Genomic DNA, 19,689 nt, shown 5'->3' on the forward strand with positions numbered 1-19,689 from the left:
TTTTATAAACTATTTTTGTATGAGTTAATTTTTATTTTGACTTTACCTTCCAGACTGTTTTGGATTTCTGTTGTTTTTTTTTATTGGCAAGGACCAGATAGTTTGTATTGATCTGTTGTAGTGAACTCTGTTTAAGCTACCAGCCTTTTTTTTGGTGTTGCTGTTTTTTTTTGGTAGGTTAGATGGGGTTTTAATAATCATTTTTTCTCTTTTTTTAATATTACAAATTGAGGAGAAAGGAATAATATTGTTCAATATGTTATAATGTTACATTATATTATGTATTGCAATATATTGATGCTTCTATTCTCCTCATGTTTACTGAAAAGATTGAAAGAGACCCTTCATCAATGTATGGGCAAAATATAGGCAGGTACCTGAACGCATCTCAAGGTCGCCGCGCAGGATGCTAGGATAGTTAAGACCTATGGGATGTTGGGCTTCATTAATCGGTGGATTGGGTTCAAGAGTTAAGAGGTCATGTTGCAGCCCAACATATCTCTGATGAGACCACACTTAAAAATTTTGTGTTCAGTTCTGGTCACCTCATTATAGGAAAGATTTGGATGTTATGGAGAGGGTGCAGAGGAGATTTACCAGGATGTTGCAAGGTTAGCAGAGCTGGGACTTTTCCCTTTGGAACGAAGGATGAGAGAGACTTAATAGTCTCTAAAAGATTATGAAAGGTGGACAGCCAGCACCTGTTTCCCAGGGCAAGAATAGCAAACACCAGAGGACATATGTACAAAGTGAGGTTTAGGCGAGGCAACAGGAGCTTTCTAAAACAAAACAGAGTTATGGGTGCCTGGAATGCCTTGCCAGGGGTGGTGGAGGAGGCTGAAACATTGGGGCATTTAAAAAACTCTTACACAGGCACATAGGTGAAAGAAAAATAGGTTACAGGGAAGAGAGGCACTCTTACTTTTCTTGTAAGGAATATATAGGTCAGCACAACCTCAAGGGCCAAATGATCTGTACTGTGCTGTTCTATGGCTGTGGTGATCTCCCACCTACCTGCCTTTACCTCATACCTTGATGAAGGCCTCAAGCCCGAAACATAGTCCCTTTTACAGATGTTGAAAGCTGGGTTTTATCCACCTTTAGAGCACTGTGTGAAAGAATCGCAAGGTGGATGGGGATTGGAGAGGTGGGGGTAGAGTCTAGATGACAATCCCCCGAGGAAGTCTCAACGGTGGAGGGTATCTGATTCAGGAAACTGGCTTTTTCAGTTGTGCGTGGTCACATCTATGGGAATACCACGGTTTGCAGTATAAAGGGGGCTTTTGCGACATAAAGTACACTGTGACCTGCTGAGCTGTGTTATTATGTTTGTTGGACAACCCCCATGAGCCATCACCCCCCACCATCAAGCATGGAGCGCCAGCTGCAGGGACAGCGGGCTATAGGGACGAGGCGACCCCAAGCCCAGGCTGAGGAGACGAGGAGGCCATCGCACACCACCTTCAACCAAGCAGCTCTCGTACTAAAGGAACGCACCCCGGCCGGCCCCGATAGGTTAATCCTGCCACGTGATACGTTCCCGCCGGTCCGCCTCGGGCTGGTTGCGGAAGGTCGGATCACGTGGTCCCGAGCGGTGACGTAGGGCGCGCGGCAGGGAAGATGGCGGAGTACTTGGCGTCGATATTCGGCACCGAGAAGGACAAGTGAGTGCGGTGGAGTGGCGTTGGTTCGGGGTTCCGAGATTAAGATTTGATCTGGACCCGGGCCGTGCTGCTCGCGGCGGTTCTGGCCGACTAGGCCGCGATCCCCGGTGTTGAGTAGGCGGGGGGCCGTGGGCCGGAGGGCCTGGCGCGGTGGGAATGTAGGCCGATGTCTGGGAGGGCTGCAGCGGGGATGTGGGCCGTGGGCCGATGTTCGGGAGGATCGACCGCAGTGGGGTTATGGGACTTGGACCGGGAGGTTTGCCGGCGAGGGTATGGGGCGATGTCCGGGAGGGCTGGCCGCGGCGGGAGTGTGGGCCGCAGGTTGCTGAAGCGATCTAGGCGATCCAGGGCGAGCGGCCGAGGTGGAGGTGCCGCCAGTGGGGAGGCTGTTTGCATCCCCGCGGGGAACGGTACACCCCTACACCGCTTCCAGCGTGGGCTCCGAAGGCCAAATGTCTCGGTTCATCGGAGGTGCCGGGGTTAGAAAGTTGAAAATGATCGAATAATTGGAAAGGAAAGATCTAGAAACAATAAATGATAATAGTCACCGTGTGGGCTGATGAAGAAAGTCAAAGTTGAAGAAAAATAATTTTTAAATAGATAGCTATTTAATGCCATAAAGTCGATGAGGAATATAGTTTATTTGCAAGTGGCATTTAGTTAGGGCTCACATAACACATTATTTAAAACCATTTAATATATATTCTGGAAGCTGACTGAACAAGTGAGTAGGTAGCTGGTGGTTTTTCAGATTGGTGGGAAGTGTTCAGGGAAGTTTCCTGGAGCCAGTATTAGGTCTGCTACTTAATACCAAATGTTCCTTTTTATTAAAGAAGATAAGGCAACAAAGATAGGGCAAGGGGACAAAATAACATTCCAACTTGTGCACTCAATCAATGCTGCAAGCCTACACAGGCAAGTGTAGGCCACTCAATAAAACACAACCAGTTGACTTCAAGAAAGTAATAAGGTGTATCAAAGACTATCATGGAAAAAAGTTGATGGGAAAAGAGGAAATATATTGGCATGGAAGATTTTCTAGCCAATGGGGGAAAAATACTGGCATAAATTTATCTTGATAGTTGGCAAGATGCAATAAGGAATCTGACATAGGGATCAATGCTGCCATATTAACTTTGTACAATGTGTATAAATGACTTGGAAGAAGGCACCAAATCTATGATTACTTTCTTTTAAAAAATTTTTAATTGAGTTTAACAAAAACCCTTTACTCAAGGTATCTCTTTGGCTTGGCTTCGCGGACGAAGATTTATGGAGGGAGTAAAAAGTCCACGTCAGCTGCAGGCTCGTTTGTGGCTGACAAGTCCGATGCGGGACAGGCAGACACGATTGCAGCGGTTGCAGGGGAAAATTGGTTGGTTGGGGTTGGGTGTTGGGTTTTTCCTCCTTTGCCTTTTGTCAGTGAGGTGGGCTCTGCGGTCTTCTTCAAAGGAGGTTGCTGCCCGCCAAACTGTGAGGCGCCAAGATGCACGGTTTGAGGCGTTATCAGCCCACTGGCGGTGGTCAATGTGGCAGGCACCAAGAGATTTCTTTAGACAGTCCTTGTACCTTTTCTTTGGTGCACCTCTGTCACGGTGGCCAGTGGAGAGCTCGCCATATAACACGATCTTGGGAAGGCGATGGTCCTCCATTCTGGAGACGTGACCCATCCAGCGCAGCTGGATCTTCAGCAGCGTGGACTCGATGCTGTCGACCTCTGCCATCTCGAGTACTTCGACGTTAGGGATGTAAGCGCTCCAATGGATGTTGAGGATGGAGCGGAGACAACGCTGGTGGAAGCGTTCTAGGAGCCGTAGGTGGTGCCGGTAGAGGACCCATGATTCGGAGCCGAACAGGAGTGTGGGTATACTAATAACATAAATACATTATCACATATCATTTATAAATTAGAAGCATAACCATAATTATTACAAACTTATTTAGTTCAGGATGTCAAATTCTATAATTATAATTAAACAATTAAATCATAACTTGTTTTATGTCCAAAAATAATATTGAATACAAAAATTAGACAAATAATACATGTAAAATTCACTTATGTATGATATTTTATACTTATCTGATGTGATCATATTGTTCTGTGATATGATCCGTGATCAGTAGTAAAACTTCCCCTTTACTTATTAGTCTTAATAAAAATGAAAAAAATATAACGCAAAAATACATAGGAAAGTAATTGTGAAGAGGACACAAGGAGATTAAAGGGGTTTAGATAGATTAAATCTGGAAAATAGGAAAATGTAAAATTATCTATAAATTAAATCAGAAATTTGTAAAATAAAAAGATTGCAGAAATCTGAAATTCAAAAAAGATGAGTACCAATAATGCACAATTTGCAGAAGGCCAGCATTGGTTACTACTGTACAAGAAGCCTACAGAATGTTAATTGTTTATTACAACAGATATTAAATATCAAAGAATATTTAATCAAACAGGTAGGGTCATAAAGAGAGCTTTTTGGCACATTGGCCTTAAATGTGTAGGAGTCACGCTGCCAACCTCTTCTGCCACCTATGTCCCTCAGCAAGCATCTTCAACGAGCATTCTTTAATGAGCTTCTTTAACAGCTCTATTTTAAAAACCAATTTGCAGAAGGCCAGCATTTGTTACTACTGTACAAGAAGCCTACATTCTTTAATATTCTTTACGTACTCATTCTTTAACAGCTCTACTCATGACCCCTTTTCCTACCTCAATCTCCCTTCTTCCTTTTGCTCTTCCCAATGGCTTTCTGACCACTTTTCAGCTCCCAAATATTTGAGAAATTGACTTCATCACTCCCCTCACCTATTCCAATGTTAGCCCTCGTAAAGTTTTGCTTTTCATTCCTTCCACACCAATCCTAGCGTTGTCATCAAACCCTCAGACAAGGTATTGATTCTTCTCCAGTTCAGTGTGACCCATCGCAACTGCCCTGGAATAGATTCAGTGATCTATCCTTCCTGCACCAACTGCGTAGCCATTCATTAAATGGCACTATCATCCTGCTTCTTGCCTCACATGTGGCATGGGTAATAATAATTACCCATTTGTCAAATCAGTTGTACAATGTACATATGCACCAAAATTCTGGCTGTAGTTGAAAAGGTAATTGTGGGGGGGAAAAACAAACTATAGAAACAGCCAAAAAAACTACACTGATTGAATTAAAAAGAGAATGAATATAAAACAATGAATATTCACAGTGCAAAAAGTGACATAGAAATGGTTAGTGTACAGTTCTTTTCTGTCCTCGGAGTAGTCTATGATTAGTGTAACGAAGGGCAATTCAAGACCCTGATACATGTTGCTGTTCTTGAACCTGGAGGTGATGGTCTTCAGGCATCAGTAGTAATCCTGAGATTAGAACCCTGCAAGTCCTGTATTTTAATTTGCTATTCAGCTTGCTGAATTCATTCTGCAGGACGACATCTCCCTTCCTACCTATGTCAATTTGAACCATGACTTCACTCTGCTCTCCCTTCCCACAGAACGCTCTGTGTCCACTCAGAGATGCCATGGTCTAGGAACACACATCTGGGAGTCCTGCTTGTGGCCACAGAAATGTCTAACTCTCACCTGACTTCACTCTCTTGAATCCCTGAGCCAGTTATGGTGACATTGAACTGGATGCCACTACTGTTGCTACTCTGATAACTAAACCCCTCAGCAGTATACTTATTTCTGAGAGGGCTGGTCACAGGAGAACACTACTGTCTACTTACTCCTTTTACTCTTCCTAGTGGCCACCCATCTGCCTGCAGACTTTCTTGAGTGTGACCATATCACCATGACCTTTTCTGTCACTGATTTCTGCCTCTTGGATGATACTGAGTTCATCCAACTCCAGAGGCTTTTCATTCTAGGACATTTGAGATATTCCCCCCTTCAGAAGTCATAACTTCCCCTCTACTGCCATTAACTCAGCCCTCACCTTGATCTCCTCTATTTCCTGCACCTGTCTGGGCCCTCCTCCCCACAACCACCTCACCCCCCTTAGACATAACAAGGTCAGGATTCCACTTTTCTTCCTACCACCACACCAGCCTTCACTTCATTTTCAAAATATTCGACCCTATTTCTTCCACCTTCGCATTCCCACCATCAGACAGATCATCTCTGCTCACTGGTTTCCACAAGGATTGGTCCCTCCTCGACTCCCTCGCCACATCACTTTCCATCAATCATTCCCTTTCTACCTACCCTGTGACTGCAAGTAGTGCAACACTTACACCTCCTCCCTCACCACTATTCAGGGGTTTCAAGTGAAATAACACTTCACTTGAATCTGTAGGGATTACTTACTGCATCTGGTGCTCCTGGTGCAGCCTCCTGTATGTCAGGAAGACTGGACACAGACTTAGAAATAATTCCGTTGAGCACCTTTGGTCTGTCCACTGCAACCACAAGGAATACCCAATGGCCAACTATTTTAATTCCACACACTATTCCCACACTGACATATCTATGGTCTTGTACACTCTTGGGCCCCTTATCTTAGAAGGGATGTAATAATGTTGGAGAGAGTACAGAGAAGATTTACCAGGATGATTCTAACATGAGGAACGTTTATCGGCTCTTGGACTCTATTCATTGGAGAATAGAAGAATAAGAGGGGATCTCATAGAAATATTTTGAATGCTGAAAGAATTGCACAAAATAGATGTGAATAAGATGTTTCCTTTGGTGGGTGAATCCAGGACAAGAGGGCACAGTTTTAGAATTAGAAGGTACCTATTTAAAACAAAGATAAGGAGAAATTTCTTTAGCCAGATGGTCATAGATTTGTAGAATTCATTGACACATACAGCAGTGGAGGTCCGATCACTGGGGAAGTTTAAGGAGGAGATTGATAGGTATCTAATTAGGGTATGTGAGAACAGTTTAGCTCAGGGTGGAGTTGTGGAGCAGACTCGATGTGCTGAATGGTCTCCACCAGTCTCCAATCAGAAAGCATCAATATCAATTTCTGTTAATTGCCTCCCTTGCTGTTGCAGGCTGTGTGACTTGTATATTGCACTAACCCTAGCATCTGCAGATTTTATTATTTACCTCCAATTCCTTGATAAATTTGGTTTTTGAAGTGTTTATTTGCTTCACTGAGGGTGCCAGTAGACTGGATGATAGTTTATATTTGTAATACACAAATGTGCTGGAGAAACTCAGCAGGTTACGCAGCAACCACAGGAAGTAAAAGGTAACATTTTGGGCCTGGGCTTATTGTTAGTTATAAGCAAAAACAGGCAGACATCCAAATATAAAGGAAAGTGGAGAACAGGAGGAGGTGGAGAGATGAAGGGGCAGGGAAGGAACACAGGTTAGTGGTCATAGATGATAAAGGTGGGAGGATAGAAAATCCACCTATGGCCTTTTACCTGTTAGCTTGTGCTCTTTCCCCTTCATCCTTCCTCTCCTCATCTTTCTATTCTGTTATCTATCTGTTTTTACTAATACCTGATGAAGGGTCCAGGTCCAAAATGTTGGTTACCCTATGGATACTGCGTGACCTGCTGAGTTTCTCCAGCATATTTGTGTATTGCATTTGACCCCAAAATCTGCAAGCCTTCTTGTTTAACTCCAGCTAGCTTATGTTTCTTTAAGAAGGGCAACAGGAAGAGAACAGCAGAAGAATTTATATACAAGAGGGAACCAAAATTAATGGTTGATGATAAAAATACACCATTATTGAAACATTTAATTAATATCTGCAATAAAATAAATGATGAAATTGGTGTAAAGGATGTTTATTGTATAAAATGCCTTTGATTCAAAATCCTCATATCTTTTTCAAAGGGCAATCAATTTTAGTTTTGTTAGGGGATTATAATTGTTCTGAAGTAGAACTCCTTATTAGGAAAGGAATTGTTTAAAAAGAATTATGATATACTCTTTATTACAAGTAGGAACTTTTAAATGAAGAGTTCATAAGTTTAGACAGAGGTGGGAAATAGATCTGAAGATTGAAATTGATGAGCAGATATGGGCAGATTTATGTAGGGATTGAATGACATACTATTAATGTTAGATATAGATTAGTTCAGTATATTTTTTACATCAGCTATATCTTACACCACAGAAATTGATTAAAATCAGATTTATTAGATTAATGTTTTAGGTGTGAAAATGTAGAAACCTTTTTTGCATTTAGTTTGATCTTGTCCTAATGTAAGACCTTTTTGGATAGATTTATGGAATTTTTGGAACAAGTTACAGGAGTTGTTTTTCCGCAAAATTGGATATATTTTTATTAGGAAATATTGAAGGTACAAGGCCTAAATTAAAGTTGTCAATACAGGTACACAATCCTTTATCTGGACATCTAAAATCCGGAAAGCTCCAAAATCTGGCAAGTTGGGAGAGGGACGGAAGCGCGAGTCAGGCGGGCAAGAGACCAGCAGCACGAGTCGGACAGGCGATGGGGGTGGGACCAGCAGCGCGAGTTGGGCGGGCGAGGGTGGGGGATACTGGCAGCGCAACTGGAAGGGGGTGGGGGTGGATACGTCAGCACAATTCGGGTGGGCTTAAATCTGGCTTTCCGAAATCCGGAAAAATCCAAAATTCAGAACACACTGTCCCCCAAGGGTTCCAAATAAAAGATTGTGTACCTGTATATCAGTTGGAATTTGTTAAAGTAGCATTAGCAGTGGGAAGGAAATATATTGTAATTACTTGGAAATCAGATATTTTTGGATATGCAGAAATTCAAAGTTGTATTCCTTTGGGGGAAAAAATTACATATAGCTTGAGAAATAAATATGCTATGTTTTTGTAAATTTGGTACCAAATGTTAGGTTTAAATTTGTAATAATGTCCTTTTTATGCCTCTAGACCTGTGAGATTCTTCTCTGAATTGTATTGAAGTATTATATATGTGTTAGATGACATCTCTGTGCAATCCTGAAAATGTTCTTTCTTTCTACATTTATTTACCTATATTATCTTTTATATTAACTATTTTGAGGGATTGTTTTGGGGTGGGGGGGTGAATACTATAATGTTTGTAACTTTTGATTTGTTTCTTTTGGAATCTGTATTACTTTATTACTTCTGATTACTGTATGTATGGAGAAAATTTTAAATAAAATATTTTAAAAAAAAAAAAGGACAAACAGGGCTGGTGACCCACCAGCGGTAGGGAAAATTTTGAGGATTGATCAGGGTAATCAATGACTTTGCATATGATGGGGAAGGGGTGGAATATTTCTCGCTCACTAATTTGAGTTTTTGAGGGTGTCACCAAGAAGATTGGAGAAGGGAAGAATAAAATGGGATTTTCAGAGTAGCAGTTTGTCCTCACTGACTAGGGGCAAATGATGCAAAATGGATCTCGTTCTGAAGGTGTGAGAAAGTACAGGGGGTGGGTTAAAATTGAACTGCATTGATCAATTTTGTCTCTTTTACAGGGTCAACTGTTCATTCTATTTTAAAATTGGAGCATGTCGTCATGGCGACAGATGTTCTCGTTTGCACAACAAGCCCACGTTCAGCCAGGTGAGCCTGCCTTGCCATTTTGTGTGGCAAAACTGTTAGACCTGTTGCACAGGCCAGCTGAAGGTGTCCATTACTTTAAAAGCTTTTCACTCAGCTGTCTATTAAAAACTCCCTGCAAATTGTTAGAACTGTTCAAAATGCCTTTCTTGTCTTTTGTATCCATGCTATTTTAATTGAATCATGAATAGACGTGTCTCTGGAAACTGTTGTCATTAAATGCTGATCTTGCAGGGGGGCTGTTATTTAATTGTGAAACAGAGCTTTTGACAATCTGTGGCTAATCTGTTTTATGAAACCAATAGTAGTTTCAAAACAGCTGTTAGATACGTCACCTGCTTTTTAGTTTCCAAGATGATGCTGGTGCTGTTCAACTATGGTGAACCTTTCTTCAACTGCAGAAATTTGTGTCATTGAGCATTGCAAGCAGGAGCCCAGAGTTGGCTGCTGAATTCAACTGACATACATGTTCCTGCTTTCTCACATTTCAGTAATACCTGATGCCCATTTTAATATTCAAACTTGTTTCGAGACATAGTTCTGCAGCATAGTTCTGCCCAACTTGTCCATACCTGTCACATTTATCCAAGCTAGTCCCATTTGCCTGTACTTATCCCACATCCATAGAACACTACAGCACAGAAAACAGGCTATTCGACCCTTCTAGTATGTGCCAACCATTATTCCTCTAGTCCCATTGACTTGCTCCCATTCCATAACCCCTCCCCCAGACCTATCCCGTCCATGTATCTATCCAATTTATTCTTAAAATAAGATCGAGTCTGCATTCACCACATAAAATGGCAGCTCATTCCACACTCCCACCACTGTGTGAATGGAGAACATTCCCCCAAAAACTTCCCCTTTCATTTTAAAATGATGACCTCTCCTATTTATCTCCCCCAATCTAAGTGAAAAAAGTCTACTCGCATCCACTCTGTCTATACCTCTCATAATCCTCTAAACCCTCATAATCTCCTCTCATTTTTCTTTCCTCTAAGGAATAAAGTCCTAACCTGCTTAATCTTTCCCTGTTACTCAACTCCTGAAGATCTAGCAACTTCCTGGTAAATCTTCTCTGCGCTCTTTCTTTTTAAAATATTTTTATTGAGTTTAACATATAAACTTACATACAAGATTTTAAGGAAAACACATAATCTCTTACAGATACAAGAACACAAAAAATGGATGGAACTCTATTAGACAGTTCCTTAATCTGCATGAGAAACAAGTTATTGAATTAATCTATGATAACTATATTAAACCTACATTTGTCAAATTAATTCAATTAAAAATTGATAAAAATAAAACAAAAACAAACCTAAAAATCAAATCTAATCTATCTCCTCCCTCTAATCAAGATAACCTTCATAAAAGAAAAGGGAAATTATGGATTGGATAGTAACCTTCAGACAGAGAATCTCTGGAACATTCAAAATTCTTAATTCTTCCAATCATGATAGTTTTCTATGAATGGACCCCCCCCCCCCCCCCATCTTTGCATATTTAAATATTCTATCTTTAATGTTGTATCTGATTTTTCTCCAAGTTTAAATAGGACATTATATCATATAACCACTGTTTAGAGTAGGTAAAGAGTCATCTTTTCATTTCAATAAAATTGCTTGTCTGGCTATCAGCATGGCAAAGATTAAAACTTTCTCCTGGGTTGCAGACAGAGGTATATCTGCTTCATGTAAAAAAAAAAGCAATTAACAGACATGGATCTATTTTGATCTTAAAAATCGTTGATAAAGTTTGGAAAATGTCTTACCAAAATCTCTCTAAATTTGGGCACTCCCAAAAATATGAATCTTATTGATATCCTTCCTGTAGTAAGACGACCAGAACTGCACACAATATTCCGTATTTGGCCTCAGCAGTCTTAAACAACTTCAACATTACATCCCAACTCCTTCTCTCAATTCTTTGGGCCTAAAGCTTTCTTTACAACCCTGTCCTCCTGTGACACCACCTTCAGGTAACAATGTATCTGTATTCCAAGATCTCTCTGCTCCTCTGCATTTAGTGCCCTTCCATTTACTGTGTATGTCATACCTTGGTTTGCCCTTCCAATATGCAACACCTCACACTTGTCTGCATTAAATGCCATCTGCCATTTTTTGGCCCATTCTTCCAGTTGGTTCAGATCCCTCTGCAAGCTGTGAAAATCTTACTCACTGTCCACCACGCCTCCTATCTTTGTGTCATCAGAACACACCTTTCCTAACTTTTTTTGGCCCATTCTTCCAGTTGGTTCAGATCCTTCTGCAAGCTGTGAAAATCTTACTCACTGTCCACAACGCTTCCTATCTTTGTGTCATCAGCACACACCTTTTCTAACTATGTACCTGTCAAAATGACTTTGAGAATTGTAACAATCATCCCTGCTTCTACCATCTCCTCTGGCAGCTTATTCCATATGCTTACCATCCTTTCTATGAAGAAAGTACCCTGAAGAAACCCTTTAAATCTTTCCCCTGACACCTTAAATGCAAGCCCTTTCGTTTTAAACTAGTGTAATTTTTTTTAACCAAACTAGTGGTTCAGATTCCATTTGTCTTGTGCATTTGTGCCCTTGAATTTGAGCAAATCCAAGGGCACAAACGCAGGTGACAAATGGAATCTTGCTGAGCTATGTAAAGACATGGTGGACAACCTTGGATACTTTTCATTCTGAACAGCTGAATGTTTCACCATTTTGTTTTTCAATCTGGACGTTCTCAGTTCTTGGGAATGAGAATCATTGGTGCATCCTTTTGATCAACAAGAGCTTCTGTAAGATGGGCTATATTTAAAGTTTTGGATGTAATGCAGATTTTCTGAACAGAGAAACTGAAGTACAGCACGGGAAGAGACCCTTTGAACCACGATGGCTGTGCTGACTGTGATGCCAAATTCAATTTACCTTGCCTGCTTGCACATGGACTAGAACTCTCTGTTCTCTGCCTGTTAATTAACATGTGTATATGCCTCTTAAACATTGCTACTTCTCTGCTTCAACCACCTCCCAGCAGTGCATTCCAGGCAACTACCATTCTGTGTAAATAAACTTGGCATGAACCTCTCCCTGTCAACTGAAACTATTTGGCATTTACATTCTGGAAAAAGACTCTGACCATCTATCCTATGAGTCGGAAGGTTGTACAGCACAGAAATGGACCTTTTAACCAAATACAACTATGCCGACCAAGGTGACCTCCTGAACAAGTTCTGCATTTGGCCCATATCCTTCCATATACCTATCCAAATGTCTTTTGAATCTTGTAATGGTGCAGCTCATAATTTTACATACTTTTATCAGGTCAGGGCACCAACCCCCCCCCACCCTCCCTGCCCTTTATCCTCTGATCCAGACAGCATCCTGGTGAATCTCCCCTCCACTCTCCCATGACACTCCACAACCTCTCTATAGTGTGGTTAGCAGAACTGCACATAAAGCTCCAAATGTGGCCCAAGTAATGTTTGATGTAGCTGCAATGTGATTTGCTAACTTTTAAACTCCATGCCCTGACCAATGAAAGGAAGTACTGTCCAGTTGTGTTGCTACTTTCAGGGAACTATGGACTTGCATCCCAACAATCTCTCTACATCCTGAGGGGGTGCCACTTACTGTATATTTTCCTCTTGCATTTGACCTCCCAAAATACAACGCCTCACATTTGTTCTTATTAAATTCCATATGCTCTTTCTAGTAAAGAGATCTATATCCTCCTGTAAAAAACACACAAATGCTGGAGAAACTCAGCAGGTCAAAGAGTGCCTTTATGTAGTAAAGGTAAAGATACATCACCAACATTTGGGCTTGACCTCTTCAATAGCACCTTAGGTTGAAGGTATGTCTGCTAATCTTAGAAAGTGTAAAAGGAAGAGCTGCTCCCCAATAAAGAGGCCACTGAATATCTTTGCACAGAATTCAATTCCAAATCTACCCAATAAGGGTGTTCAAATTTATCAGATAAGTAGATCCAGAAAATAATATAATAAATGTTAACTGTCCAATAACAGAATCTAAGATTAAGTAAAGCTATACCACCATCTTTCTTTAATGTCTGCAAATGGAATTTACTCAATCTGGGATTCTTTTTATTCCAAATAGAAGAAGATACTTTAGAGTCAATATTGTCAAAAAAAGATTTTGGAATAAAAACTGGGACTGATTGAAATAAATGAAATTATCATTTTAATAGCATTAATATAACTTATTAATGATAAAGCCAATAGAGACCATTTAGAAAGAGTTTCACATAATCTATCAAAGGAAGAAAGTTACATTTATATTAATCTTTAAATGTTTTAGTAATTTTAACTCCAAGAGTGGTCTTTAACCACTCCAAAAAGTGTGTGATAGTAAATAGGTATATGTATGTTTATTGGGAATAATTCGCTCTTATAAAAGTTCACTTTATATCCAGATAAGCTACCAAATTGGTACAGCTAGGGGTGGCACGGTTGGTGTAGCCGTGGTTAGCGCAATGCTTTTACAGCATCAGCCATCGGAACCGGGGTTTGAATCCCACACACCCTGTAAGAAGTTTGTACGTTCTCCATATGTCTGCATGGATTTTTCTCAGGTGCTCCAGTTTCCTCCCACAGTTCTAAATGTACCGGGGGTGTAAATTGGACGGCATGGACTCATGGGACGAAATGGCCTGTTACTGTGTTGTGTGTCTAAATTTTAATTTGGGGTTCTTAGGCTTTCCTCTGAAGTTCTGGCACTGCTAAGCACCCCAGTTCATGTCAACACACTTCTAGCTTGCATAATCTTATGGGCTGTTGAATGGCTCAAATCTGTAGAGTGGTGAAGTCTTTAGCTGTTGCAATGCTATAAATGATTTAGGTTACCTTCTTCCTTCTTTACTATAAAATTTGTTAGATTTTGTAGAGTGCTAATTAAGACAATGTGACAGAGGGGGATGGGTGCTCACTGATGGCTGCACGTTTTGTGCCATACAGAATGTGTTGAATCATTTCAATTGCCATCTGGGGAAATGGTTTTTGTTGAGGAATTTAGAATATAGAAACTGAGACCATAATACAAGCCCTTTGGCCCATAGTGTTGTGCTGAGCTAATAACCTACTTTAACAACTGCCAAAAAGTTCCTCCATTTTTCTTGCTTCCATATTGTTAGGTCTGCTTTGTTCATGAATGAGTGAGACAAACACCAGGCTGAGTCAAAATCAGGGTTCTTTGTTCTTTATTACCGGATTGTAACACTTGCGACTAAACATGTTAGTCGGAGAATGCATTCTGCCGTTATCAGCAAAATGGTGATTTTTTATACCCTTGGATATGTGCTTAGAACATCATCATATCATTACTTGTCCAATGACTAAAACTGTTGCTATCCTTTCCCTGCTAGCTTCCTGCCTCTCAATCCATCAATGTCTCTCTTATCTTGTAAGTACAAGGATGCATTCACATCTTGTTACTGCCCTGTACATTCCCATCTCATGATGTTTTACCTAACAGGAGTACAAGGACACCTCCCCTTCTTGTTACTGCCCTGTACAGGGTAACTCCCTACACATTCCCATCTCATGATGTTTTACCTTACAATATACCTATCTAATTGTCTCTTAATGGTACCTGCCTCCGTCCCCCTTGCTGGCAATGAATTCCATGCACTCACCACTTTGCTCCCAAGCACCTTAAAATTATGCCCCCTTGTGTTTGCCATTTCAGTCCTGGGAAAAGGCCTCATCATATTGTACACCTCTGTCGCTCCAAGGAGAAAAGTTTTAAGTTTACTCAACCTATCCTCAAAAGGCATGCTTTCTATCCAGGCAGCAACCTTGTAAATCTCACCTGCGCCCTCTAGTTTCCACATCCTTCCTGTAGTGAGATACTAGAACTGAACACAATATTCCAAGAGGGGTCTAACTACATCTTGTATAGCTGGAACATTACTACACAGCTCTTGACCTCAATCCCAGATCGAGGTTAATGAAGTCCAACACACCATGCACCTTCTTTACACTCCAAACCTGTGCAGCAGCTTTGAGGGTCTTATGGACGAAGACCCTAAGCTCTCTCAGACCTTCCGCACTGCTGAGTCTTCCCATTAACAATACATGCTATCTTTAAATACCTGAATATATTATCAGTGGAAAACGTGTCAAGTTTAAGCACAGCCTAGCCCTTGTGATTTTATGACTTTTATTTGCTACTTTGGCTCTCCATCAAAATTTTGGAAATGTACAAAAATAGCAGAGTTATTGTCATGGGGGACCAACTTTTCTAATGTTTATTGGCATCTTCTTAGTTCAAAAGGTTTAAATTAGGTAGAATTTGTTAGAAGTGTCCGAGAAGGATTCCTGACATGGTCTGTGTCTACAGGGGAGGCCATTCTGGTTCTAATCCAAGGTAATTTACCTGATCAAGTGTCAGACCTCTCGATTGGTGAGCATTTCGGAGACAGAAAACACAACTCCCTGACCTTTAGCGCAGCCATGGTAAGGATAGAAGCAGATGATGGGAAGGTATTTAATTAGGTAAAGGCTAATTATGATGGTAATAGGCAGGAACTTGGGAGCATTAATTGGAAACAAATGTTCTCAGATAAATGCATAACAGAAATGTGGAGGGTGTTTAGGGATGACTTGCATGGGGTTCTGAATAGGTTTATTCCACTGAGACAAGGAAACAAAGGTAGGGTAAAGAAGCCATGGTTGGCGAGGAAGGTGGAGCATTTAGGCAGGAGGAAGAAGGAAGATTGAAGATGTAAAAGTCAGTCAGGGCTCTTGAGAATTGTATGGCAACCAGAAAGAAAATTAAGAGATCTAGGAGAGCAAGAAGAATTGAGGAAAGCCCCAAGATGTTTACACATAGATGAAGAATAGGAGATGACTAGAGTGAGGGTAGGACTGCTCAGGAAGGAAAGGGGAAAGTGTACCATAAGTACAGACAAAAGAGGACAATGAATATTTTGCTCACCCTGGAGAGTGACCTTGTAGAATGCAAGGCCAGCTTGGAACAGTGATGAAGAATGTCGAGGTTAAGAAAGGGTTGTATTGGAGATTCTAAAACATTAGGATAGTGATCTCTATTGAGACTTGCAGATATACAAGTCTATGTTGAACAGGATATATTCCAGTTTACTACAGGAAATGAGGGAAAATATTGCTGGAGCATTGATGTGATCATTGCGTCCTCTGCCCATTGGTTGGTACCGGAAGATGGCAAATGCAGTTCCCTTGTTCAAGAAAGGTAGCAGGGAGAATTAGAGACTTCCATCAGTGACAGTCAAACTATTGGAGAGGATTCTTGGGGAGAAGTATAGTCTTATTCAGGATAGCCAGGAGAGAAGCTTTGTGAGGCGCAAGCTGTGCCTCACAAAAGAGTATTTCAAGAAGAAAACGAAACAAATTAATGAAGGTAGAGTGGTGTCTATGAATATTAGTAAGGAGTTTGACAAGGTTCCTCGAGGTAAGCTCATCCAGAAAGTTGTGAGGCTTGGGATCAATAGATGGAATTGGCTTGCTCATAGAAGGCAGAAGGTGGTAGTAGATTGAGGTCATTGACTAGTAATGTTTTGCAGGGGTCTGAACTGGGGCCTCTATTGGAACATAGAAATCTACAGCACATAGGCTCTTCAGCCTACAGCATTATGCTGATCCAATAACCTACTTTTAACAACTGCCTAGAATTCCCTTACTGCACAACCCTCCACTTTTCTCAGTTCCAGGTACCTACCTTTGTGATTTTCATTAATGACTTGAGTCAAAGAAGTGGAAGGGTGGGTCAGTCAGCTTGCAGAGGACACAAAGGTAGGAAGTATTGTGGATCCTGTTGAATGTTCTTAACAGGACATAGAATGCAGAGTTGGGGAGAGATGTGGCAGACGAGTTCAATGTGAAGTGATGTATTTTGGAAGATCTAACTTGATGGCAGAGTGAAGGAATAGAGGATTCTTGGGGTCCAAGTCCATCAAACCCTCAAAGTTGCTGTGGTGGGCTGGCCTTCATTCGTCAGACTGGGTTCAAGAGTCATGAGATAATATTGTAGTTTTATAAAACTATAGAGACCACACTATTGTGTTCACTTCTGCTTGTGTCATTATATGAGGAATGTAGAAGCTTTAGTGAAGTTGTAGAAATTCACTAGATTGAAGTCTGGTTTAAAGTGACGGAGAATGAGACATAACTTAATGGAGCTATATAAGATTGAAGGATATAGATAGTCAACAGCCGCCACCTTTTTCCTGGGGTGTCGATGGCCAATATCAGTGGACATCTGTTTAAAATGAGTGGAGGAAAGTTTAGGGGTGATGTCAGAGGTAGGTTTTATTATTTAGACAAGGAATGCCTTGCCAAGGGGCGGTGGGAGAGGCTGATACAATAGGGTGGTGGGTACTTGGAATGCCTTGCCAAGGGATGGTGGGAGAGGCTGATACAGTAGATGCATTTTTTTTAAAAGTGGGTGGTTATGGATTGATGGAGGGAAGGGTTAGATTGTTAGGTGGTTTTGTATAGGTTAACACAACATTCTATCTGAAGGGCCTGTAATGTGCTGCAATCATCTTTCTCTTTCCAGGGACTGCTTTCATGTGAAAAACTGTTAATATAGTTCATCTTCATTTTTTTTTCTGTTTTTAACTTTATTTGCCTTGCCCTTTCCATAATTTAAAAACTTGAACACTTTAAAGTGGAATCACTGGCTGCCATGTCATAGATATAGATAGATGTCTTGAACCTGCATGGTCATCTCTGTTACATAGTTTAAACAGATGGAGTGGAGATTTTCTGCTTTTTTAAAAATGTACTGTTACTGAATTAACTATTGACGTGCCTTTTTTTTCCAGACCACAGTTTTAAGAAGAGAACTAATTTAATGTATATTCTCATTCTGGGATGCTGCTGCTTTACGATGGCTGTTTGGGTTGAGGGCTGCACCGTGAATAAAGGAATATGGTTAGAGTGGTCCTGTCTTGATTCCCAGCAACATCCATGAAGTTACTTTTGATTCCAGACATGTCAGCTGAAGTATATTTCACATTTGTCATCGAAGTTGGTGGCCTGTCATGCATCTACTTTCTCTTTTCTCCCATCTCTCCACAGATTCAGCTAGTGATGATGTTCATTTTTAGCCTTTTGATTATCTTCACAGATGAGTGCTGGACCATCATTATGCTTGATTATGTGCTGACAGCTTGTCAAATTGTTGGCTCTGAAATAATTTGGAGGCAGTTGTTGATCTGACGATCTGCAATGACGTTTTTCATGATACCAGTGTACTATTAAGTTGGTGCAGAAAATTGTATCCTGATTATTCATTTTTAGAATTTTGCACCTGTTTTGAAATGTTTTGCAGGAATCTACAAATCAGTGCATATGCACAATATTTCACCTTTACAATTGGATCTGTGATGGTTTCTTCTGTGTCTGAGCTTGTTTTATTTCTGCATTGGGTGGCAAGGTTAGCATAGCGTTAGGTGCAAAACTATTACAGCGCCAGCAATCTGGATTTGGATCTGCACTCTCTGTAAGGAGTTTGTACCATGGCTGCGTGAGTTACCTCCGGTTGCTCTGGTTTCCTCTCACCCTTCAAAATGTATGGTTGTAGGTTAATTGGGGTATTTGGGCAGTATGGGGTATGGGCCAGAAGGGCCTGTTACCATGCTGTATATTTAAATTTACTTGTTCATTTCAGCAAGGAGATAGAGGCAGTACCATAGTACTAGCTTTGTTCTTTTGTGAGAAAAGAACATAATGGCCCTGGATTCTTAATGGAGCTTCTGAATGCCAATTAACATTGGTTCCTTAAATTCCCCCTCTGAGAAGGAGTGGGTTCCTGGGCTATTGCAGAGGGTAGTTAATTGCACTATATGTGACTCTAGATCCAAAAGAGCACACTGGTAAGGAGAGATAGATGTTCTTTGCCGAAGAGCATTGTTAATTTTTATCATGACCAACATCATTAGTGATCAATAACTGGCACTGAGACTCCCATCAGGTATCCAGACTCCTGGATTATTCATTTGGAGAAATGCAGATGTCAGCCATCATTAACTGGGACTTGGAGTACAAAACCAGAATGTTATTTACAGCTTTATAAAGCAGAGGTTAGACCCCAGTTTGAGTCCATGTACTGTTGTGTAGGAAGAATGTGATGGCGCTAGAGGGGTCCAGGCCTGATTCACCAGGATGGTGTGTTCGTTTTGAAACAAAACTTAATTTGCTGGTTGTTTTTTTTTCTTGGAGCTGAAAAGGAACCTGACAGAAGTGTACAAAATTAAAAGGGACATGGTGCATTTTGTAGATTAATTTCCCTCACTTCACAGGTATATAAAACTAGAAGCCATGGATTTATGGTAAGAGTTTAGAGAAGATCAGAAGATTTTCTTTCACCAAGTGGAGGAAAGCTGAAATTTATTGTTGCAGTGGTTGGTTGAGATTCCAATTAAGAAATATTTCTACTTGAATTACCAGTAAGCATTTGAGGAGCCAAGGAATCAAGATTGTGAAATGTGTTGGTAAATGGGATTGGTATAGCTGGGCTCTTAATGGTTGGCATGGACGTAGTGGGCTGAATGC

General features: G+C 40.9%; 1 protein-coding gene across 4 annotated transcripts in view; it reads left to right on the plus strand.

Annotated features, from left to right (window-relative positions):
• The first annotated feature begins 1,366 nt into the window (after window positions 1-1,366).
• The window catches only part of u2af1 (U2 small nuclear RNA auxiliary factor 1), a 46,888-nt gene continuing 28,565 nt past the window's right edge, over window positions 1,367-19,689 (plus strand). Inside the window, exons 1-2 of one of the 4 annotated variants that reach the window (XM_069889190.1) lie at window positions 1,367-1,664; window positions 9,069-9,156. In XM_069889190.1, the coding sequence (XP_069745291.1) occupies window positions 1,621-1,664; window positions 9,069-9,156 (132 nt within the window). In that variant the 5' untranslated portion in view covers window positions 1,367-1,620. The remainder of the gene's footprint in view (window positions 1,665-9,068; window positions 9,157-19,689) is intronic. The other 3 variants (XM_069889188.1, XM_069889187.1, XM_069889186.1) reach the window with 3 other exon arrangements.

The sequence above is a fragment of the Narcine bancroftii genome, chromosome 7, assembly GCF_036971445.1.
Source record: "Narcine bancroftii isolate sNarBan1 chromosome 7, sNarBan1.hap1, whole genome shotgun sequence".
NCBI classification, from domain to species: domain Eukaryota; kingdom Metazoa; phylum Chordata; class Chondrichthyes; order Torpediniformes; family Narcinidae; genus Narcine; species Narcine bancroftii.